The 8812-nt window shown below is 35.3% G+C and overlaps 1 protein-coding gene across 3 annotated transcripts; it reads right to left on the minus strand.

The window, feature by feature from the left end:
- Positions 1-663: 663 nt before the first annotated feature.
- On the minus strand, positions 664-5894 carry LOC103712277 (serine/threonine-protein kinase AFC2-like). 3 transcript variants are annotated; one of them, XM_008798758.5, is made up of 11 exons: positions 5666-5894; positions 4411-4603; positions 3482-3508; positions 2983-3136; positions 2821-2869; positions 2612-2726; positions 2122-2340; positions 1963-2027; positions 1754-1851; positions 1521-1623; positions 664-1133 (listed from the first exon to the last, which is right to left on the minus strand). In XM_008798758.5, the coding sequence occupies exons 1-11, from the start codon at positions 5762-5764 to the stop codon at positions 984-986; spliced, it is 1272 nt and encodes a 423-aa protein (XP_008796980.3). In that variant the 5' UTR covers positions 5765-5894; the 3' UTR covers positions 664-983. The 3 variants fall into 3 exon arrangements, with proteins under 3 accessions (XP_008796980.3, XP_008796986.3, XP_088562496.1); XM_008798764.5 differs by lacking the exon at positions 4411-4603 and having other exon boundaries at positions 5666-5871; XM_088706370.2 differs by lacking the exons at positions 664-1133; positions 1521-1623 and having other exon boundaries at positions 1750-1851.
- Between the last annotated feature and the right edge of the window lie 2918 nt (positions 5895-8812).

An 8812-nucleotide genomic window follows, 5' to 3' on the forward strand; every position in this document is an offset into this window, starting at 1 on the left:
CTAGCTCTAAAATTTTCAAACAAACATGTTAGTTTTGCATGATTGTACAATTGCACACATTATAAAATCCATAAATGTTAAACTCTCAGCGACCACATAGCATTTGCAGAGTGGAGGTATGTTAACCAATTGCTTGCACACATTATAAGTCCTTACTCTCGGTGGGTGTAGGATCTGCAGAGGCGTGATAAGGATTTGCTGCTTGGTCCGGGGCACAAATCCATGGAGAAGGCGCACCTCCGCAATTAAAGATGCCCCCAACAAGGTAAGTTACCATGGTGAGTCCACCCTTACCTCTGTCCTGGCCATATGAATCCAATATTATAGACCTTTCATTCAAATATTGCAAATATATATACATAAAGAGAGAGAAAAATATATAACTACTACATGGGCTGCCTCCTCATTTTCCCTCTTCTTGTTCGTATGATTGTAGTTGAACAATTAAAGAGGAGATTTTTTTTTGTCTACACTGAATAAAAAAAATCAAAAGATTCTAGCTTTAATCACCAGAGTTGCTTCTTACTAAAGAATCTTTTCATACAAATGAACTGTTCAAAGCCTTTGATAAAGCGCTACGATCAGAAGGATAGAAGCCACAATCCATTTAACAGCCATCTTAAGCAAGTTAAAACATTCACACATTAAAAGGCCTGCCTAGCATGTTTTGAACACATTAAATATTCACCCTCAAAATCTACAATGTTGTTCACCTCAAACTTCACATAGTTTTTTTTAACAAAACTACAGAACAAACATCCAAATTTACATTTGTATGGTGTTACATCAGTTAGGTTGACAGCTCTAGAACCCTTGCACCTAGATCACCAACAATACCAGTTTCCAGTCCCTCGGAAGCTGCAAACAGTAGACTTGACTGTATGTACCTTGAAAGCAGGTTAATATCCCATCCGCCGAATTTTTCTTTCTTTTTTTTTCCCCTTTGGTGGAAAAATGGGCGCCCGAGGGCTCAAGAAACCTGTCTATGACCTCCGATGAAAGTCTCTCGTAAAGAATGGGTGCCTGAGGGCTTCATGAGCTGACAGTCTATCGGAGGGCTCGTACCTAAGGAGACCTTGCAAGAGATCAATGAGATCGCCTGCCGAGTGATCGACATGCTGCATCACCAAGTTCTGCACAGGAAACAAAACCACAATTGGATAAGAGAGCAGATCAATTTTACATTCATAAGCACAAAACGTACGGATCTGTTAAGATCTCCAAGATATCCCATGTTAATTCAGCGAATTCGATTCGAGAAACAGTAAATATCTTATCATTCTTTCAATTATGCAATCAAAATGAAAACCCACATCGATTTAAATCGCAAGCAGATCTTACAGACTAGGGCAATCCAACAAGGAGAATTGTGGACACTCAATCTGTAAGCTACCCTTCTCCACATTGATAAAGAAAACTTATAAAATATGTTCACCAGTCACAGGCAACTCAGTAAATGGTTTTTTAATTTAATTAGTTGAAGATAGCATTCAAGTTTCAACAACCCTTGCAATCCATACCTGAAGGCGAGGCAGCTTCTGAACAGCTCTGATACTCTCTCTCGAGGTGGCAGCCTCCGGCCAATTCAACCGAGATCTTTTGATATATTTCTCAGCATGTCGGCTGAAAGTGAAGAACAATTAAGAAATGCCACACGATTACACAGGTAGAGTTGAATCAGAGAGAGGAGACTGCTTATTCTGAATACAGAAACAACATGGATTAACAGCATGCAGATTTACAAAACACTTACTCAGCTCTTTTCAGCATATGCTGGGGCAGAGGACCTAATACTCTCTCCATCATGGCCAGATGTTCGAAATTCTCGTGGGTCTGAAAAAGTGCCTCACCCTACAACAAAGCATCAAGAGTTTTTTGTTTAAAAAAAAAGATTATCAATTGTTCATGCCAACAAGAATGAACTGCTGGTGAGAAGAATATAACAAAGAGAGCCTTGCATACCGAGCAAAGTTCCACTAGAATACAGCCTACACTCCATATATCACATGGATAACTCCATCCAAGTCCTGTTGGAAATATTTTCAAAATCAAATTAATGCCACGTTTATAGAGCAAATAGGGAAAATAAGAAATCAAGATAGCAAAATGACAAGTACATACCAAGAATAACCTCAGGAGCCCTATAATGCCTTGTTGATACTATGTAGCTATGATCATGGTGATCATAAATAGTGCTTCCAAAATCAATTAACTTGATAGCACTTGACTTAGGCAATCTCTTGGAGCATGAACCATCAGGCACTTTGATGTGCTCTGATGAAACAAGAAGAATGTTCTCGGGCTTCAAATCAGTGTGAATGAGGTTTAAGTCATGCATAACTGCAAGGAGGCAAAGGAAACAAGTATTCTTAACACATGGAAACCACTAAACGATCTGAAGAATATGTGCAGGAACAAAACAAACCAGTGAATTACACAAAATAGGAACCCAAATATAATGCAAGAACAAAACCAACTATCATTCAACACCCAGAAAGAGTGCCAAGAGAAGAACCCAAAAGCTAAAGAAGGGAGACTAAATAGTATACAGAAGCTAATAACCATCAATGTAAAGCAAATATTTAATTTGTGAAAGTAACCGTCTACACACATGCAACAGATTCCAACAGTTGTCTGGCAAGCTCCCGAACTAGATCAATGGGAAATGGGCGATAACCATTTTTCCGTAGAAAATCATATAAGCTTGGCCCAAGCTTCTCAAATACCTGTTGAAATCATTTAGATTCACCGACAACTTTAACCCCAAAAGATATTTGGTAAATTGGGGAAGCTATCATAAATCGATCATCATATACTTACAATACAAATATGGTTACGATAGTCAAACCAGTTCCGTATTTGCACACAACTGCAAAAATACACCCACTTAAACAGATGTAACCTTAAACCTACTAAAATACCAACAAAACACAAACCAACAGAAGACCTTCATGGAAAGAAATAGACGAAAGTATGTCTCACCGGGTACCACCCCTATCATGTCTGCCAAGCTGTTGGAGCACATCAATCTCTATCATTGCAGCCTCCCGATATTTCTTGATGGCACGGACAATTTTTATTGCTACCATTTCTTTCTTTTCTCTATCCCAACATTCCAAGACCTGACCAAAGGTACCTGTCACATAACAAAAGGACATATTTGAAATAAGAATACAAGCTATTAAGAGGAAATTAAATATAAATAAAGCTCAGCTAGGATACTCCATAAAATTACCAATGAAGGAATGATGAGAAACATAACCATGCAGGAAGAAAACAGATATTACTATCAAAAAACCATCTAGGAAAAAGAATATAAAGGGAGCAAATAATGAAACTTTATTACTGAATGTTATCAGGAGCAAAACCATCTACAAAATAAAACAGATGTTACCATAAAAAACCATCTAGAAAAAAGAATATATGGGGAGCAAATAAAAAAATTTTATTGCTGAGGGTTATTAGGAGCATAGGAACTAACCTTCACCCATTTTGCTGTAGATTTTATCTGCAACCAAAGCACAAGCAGAAGATTGGAGTCAGATGTGTGTAAACATGGCAAATAAAAGCATATTATTCATGCAAAACATGCAACCATGCACAGAAAACACACGAAAAAATTTCTGAAGTTTACAGTTGCAACAAAATCACGACGGAGAAGAGATCAACATAGTTTTAACCATAATATGCCATACCAAACCGGACAGTACCAAGCGTACCATACCATACTAGTTCGGTACTGGTACCGTACCGACACTCGGTATGCTAAAAAAAATTATGTACCATACTGTACCGATATTATGCTAGTGCAACACCGGTCCGCTACCGAGAGAGCGAACCTTGATTTGGACGCTTTAAAATTTAAAAAAAAAATACAAAAACCAAGTTTTTAAAGGAAAAAACTTACTAAATGCAAAAACAAGAAGCCATAGAAATGACAGCAGAGAAAAAAAACATCAAGGGAAACAAAATCAACAAATGCAAAGTTTTGCAAAACTTTCAGAAAAAGAGGAAAAATCAACAGATAAAAAAGAGGCCCTTTAGCTATATAAAAAAAAAATACATTGGCAACTAGCTGAGTACAAGCACGAAAAGCATACTCTAGCCACAGTATTGATACTAAATTGTTTTAGATATAAAATTAGATGTATGTAATAAAAGAATAAATCCATGAGAAGGAAAAAGAATGGACAAAAAGATGATGCACTTTACATTGGAAAGATAGTTCAAATCAATACCACTATATCCTCTACTCATGCATCCATATCATACATATTTCTATAGATAATTTGATCATAAATGCCAAAAAAGGAACAGGAAGAAGAAGAAATGCAGCAAACCGCCAACACTGCTAGTGACAAACCGCCCATAGAATATATAAGATTTACAGTGGTAGTCAAGTGTAATTACAGCGAGAGGTCAAATTCTCTCCAAGCGCAAACATGTAATGCCCATCTTTATCATCTTCTCTCCGAGGAGGGGAAGCATTTCGAGCCACTCCCTTCGAATACAGAGAAGAAGAAGTATGGTCTGATGGTGCCCTCCAAGATATCAAGCTGGTCACATCTCCAACTTCTTGCCCACATAACATTCCTATCTGAGCCTACACATAGCCATCCATTCATTTTTTTCCACTCATCAAACAAAATCATGACTAAACTCCCTCCCTTAAAATGTGTTCCAGAGGATCCCAATTGAGCAATAAACATGTTCACAATAGAAGTTACTTAACATAAGCAGATTAAAAGGGTAAACAAGGATAAGAAATAATCAATTAGCTTGCTAGGCTGTAATCCCAAAGCGGATCCATCATGGAGGCCAAACGAATCATACCATACATGCATCAGGACCGCAGATTAGCAAGCTAGATGATCGTTTGAAGAACAAAGAAGTGATATCAACACTACTTATTGTCCAGTTATATCAATACTACAATAGCCATAGTTAAAAGGTTCAAGATTGGCAAAATCGGTGCCTTTATCCATGCGAGCAAACTTGTCTACAAAAGACAGCAAAATATGATTTCTAATTTTCTACGCGCATAGTATTCAATCACATTACTAGTATCAAGTCCATCAATTATTTTATTCTATTTTTGGTATAAAAAAATATTTTATTTTATTAAAAATAATTATATTGCATGGTTCCTACATCACCGAAAAATCAAAAAAAAAATCCACAGACTAGAGAACCAAAGTTCTTGAAGCCTAAATCATAATATTATGAGATAAATAAGATCAAACGACGATCTCAACAATCCTATAAATTCAATAGTTATGACGAAAAAATAACTTTTTTCAAGAAACTATCGTCAAGTTCCAAATTACTGATTCAAAACTACAATAATAACCTGATGTATCACAGATCTGACGAACCCTAGAACCATTAAATAAATTCAATTTATAAAGCCGGTATCTTTCATGTGAAAATTTAATACATCCAAGGCTTTCACGAGTCCTATAAGAAATAGTTAAGAATCCTCATCAAATCCAACAACGTCGATCAAAATCTCAGATCCAAAAATAAAAATTAACTAAACATAAACAAGCCGAAACATACCTGATCTAATCCGTAAATCCGAACAAACTCCGATGGATCTACCAGATTAGAACAAGAAAACGCCAAAACAAAGGGAGTACCAAAAATCGGAAAGAAAAGTCAATACCTTTGGGGTCTGCACGACGTCCCAGCCCAACCTCGGGCGTTTCCTGGGGCGCCGATCCATATGAGTGTGGGGAAACTCTGTGAGGCACTCCATCTCCATGATCGGCGAGCGGGGAAGAAGAGATCGAGAAGAGTTTGGCGACGCAAGGATCGTATATCTCGAAGAAACCCTAACCCTAGAAGGGGAAAGAGGAAAAGTTAGGCGGTGGGGGGGCTTATCCGGACAGCTCCTTTTATAGATACGATGCCGCGTGTCTTGAACCGTTCCTTAACTCGAGTTAGAATTTTAACTCGGAATCGGGTTCGGCTTCCACGCTTGAATTCTCCCTCGATCCTTCTTTTACTGTGGCCTACCGTTGGATGAGTCGGTTAGAGTAACCGGGTATCTGAGAACCGTAGGATTAAGGCGAGGGATATATGCTTTCAGAGATTCGGATCCCTAAATATAAGAGTTTTTTTTTTTTTGCGGGGTTGTGCTCCTCAAATTTCAAATTTACGTGGATACCCCTTCAAATTTATATTTATTTTTGTACTTTCATAAAATATTATTTTTTACAAATATTCCTAATATAACGATTTTTCCAATACCATTAATAAAAAATATATTTATTTTAATATAAAATAAAATTTTGAAATTATTTTTTTGTCCTCCATGACGATGGTCTTGTAAAAAAAATTTTTTACACATCTATCCATTAAAAATATTTTAGTTATGTTATTTTGAAACTGTTATTTTTTTTTAATGATGTTAGATGGTGTGCATACATATGCAAAAACAAAAATAAAAAAAGGATAGAATAGCAAAATAAGTATTTTACGAGGGTATATATGCAAATATCAATTTTGAAATGATATCCATATAAATTTGATATTTAGAAGGGTATTCATGAAAAAACCCTAAAAATAAATAAGAATAAAATACCAATGCCCAGTTAAAAAAATTATTTACCTCGTATAAAAAATTAAAACTATTTTATGATAAAAAGGAAGATATGCATATTTTTTATTTTTTTGATATTTATTATATCACTTAAAATTATTTTAATCATTCTTAAATTTTTTAATATGACATTTGAGTTCCATTAAAAATTAATAATTTGATTAATATTCTGTTAAATTTTTCAAACTATTATTAGATGCAGAAATAATTTATTTCTAATCTCAAAAAAAATTTATAATTTACTCTATAAATAATACTGAACATGTGAGTGCAAATGGCCCTGCAACTTTCACCCTTCGGATTAAAAACCGGCCCAACACAAACTTATTCTAGCCATTTATTTGAATTTTGATTATTGATATTTTTATTATTTTATTTTGAGATATTTGCTTGACTAGATTGAAGAAAAAAAATTTTCTGTAATTCTAATTTAAAAGTTACAGAGTGGACAAAAAAAAAAACTTTTTATTTTTGATGTTTATGAGAGGTATCCTCTCTTTTTCTATATATCTATCACATTTATTAAGTTGTTGTCAATTAACTAGCATGTAGAAAACATTAAACATAAGATAAATAAACTTTGAGACTACTTTTCCCAACCCATACACTTGCTAAGGCATCCTGTTTGGTTATGTGCATCATCAAAATTTGCTTATATATTAAATAAAAAATAAATTGCATAGACGACTTGCAAGTTACATAATTCATGTTAATTTTATAAAAAAAAGTTTTTTTATCTAGATGGTGGAAAAGTTTTTTTTTTTTTTGGCAAAGACCATGGTCAATATTGAAAAAAATGAGAGGTGATCGTACATCTCATTCAGATCAAAAACATCTTCATAGCAGATTTATTTGATGTTCTTAGAGGTGTATAACATGACATATAATTGAGGATAGTATGCTTTCTCTCACTATCAACTAATAGCTCTATTCCTTATCAACACTTCTAGCTTCAAAGTAGAGCATGGGATATGAAAAGCCATTTTATTGTTCAAGATAGCTATCCTGCCCTCCAAATATCTGTAGCACTTACAAGTTATTGCTGACTAACCAACATGTACAAAAGTATTGCAAACAACTAAAACTCCATTTTCAAATGCTCACACTTGTCAAGGAATCTTGTTTGGCTATTTTATCTACACAATTTATAGATATGGAGATGTCTGCTCTATATTATGTTCTCGTTTGTTTCGTGAAAAAAGAACAAAAATAATTGTGGTCAACTAGAAAACAAAAAAATATCTATTGGAGTTTGTAAAGAAAAGAGGTAAAAAAGCAATATTTCTATGAAAATAAAATTTTTATATTTTATAAAAAGAAAAACTCATAGGAGACATGAAAAAGCTACTTTCCTACAGATTGAGGATTGGGATTATTACGGTTGGGAGATATGAGGTCTGCAAGGTTGTGGGAGAGCCATGGTTGGGTCAAGCCAAATATAGGTCAAGTCAGATACTGGATAGATAAAAAAATCTATCGGTATGAGCTCAAATTATTTATTAAATAGGTCAAAAATTAAATCCGAACTTAACCATTTTATTAAACAAGTAACCAAACTTGATCTATAATGTGTTGAATCAACTTACACGGGTTAAATGGTTAAGCATTGTCATACCTGCTGTTAGAGTGGGAAAGTGACTGTCCCGACCAGAGGTATTGTTCGCTTTGGGGAAGTGCATACGTTATCGCGCGACGCGTGTTGTGTGTAGCTCTTAATGGACAATATTTTCCTCACGGCTTTGTCCTTCTTAAAAAGGCCCTCTGAAAGGAAAAGGGTGACCCCTCCTTATAAGGCACAATCCTTTCTGCTACTCTTCTAATGTGAGACTAAAGTCCTTGATCCTTCATTCGCCCTCCAACATATGCTAACAATCGGGATGACTCAAGGAATATCAACAATCATAGATATGTTTGCTGGTCATAGCAATGGCCGGGATCGAACTTTGTAAGATTCCGAGATGGTATGCAACAAGATAGAAATGAAATGGAACTCTCAGAACTGCTTCTCTAGGTTTGATATTATTCCTCTATCCAGCAAGAAAAAAAAAAGGAAAAAAAAACCGTGATCCTTGTAACTTTTTAATTATAAGGCGATGGTCTTCCTATTCTTTGCACACTCTTTTTCCAGATACAAAACTTCCCACTTGGGAATCAAGGGTTTTTTTTTCTCAGGCACCAGTATCTGCTTAACGGGCGGGCTGGGCCACG

This window comes from Phoenix dactylifera, chromosome 11, assembly GCF_051530095.1.
Source record: "Phoenix dactylifera cultivar Ajwa chromosome 11, Ajwa_hap1_PhDact_Kaust_v1.1, whole genome shotgun sequence".
Lineage (NCBI taxonomy): Eukaryota > Viridiplantae > Streptophyta > Magnoliopsida > Arecales > Arecaceae > Phoenix > Phoenix dactylifera.

Coding starts and splice junctions, on each gene's coding strand:
- LOC103712277 (XM_008798758.5), bottom strand. CDS start 5,764: ATGGAGATGGAGTGCCTCACAGAGTTTCCCCACACTCATATGGATCGG. Junction 3,137..3,481: donor CTACAGCAAAATGGGTGAAG/GTTAGTTCCTAT, acceptor GTTATGTGACAG/GTACCTTTGGTCAGGTCTTG. Junction 1,134..1,520: donor AGAAGCTGCCTCGCCTTCAG/GTATGGATTGCA, acceptor TTTCCTGTGCAG/AACTTGGTGATGCAGCATGT.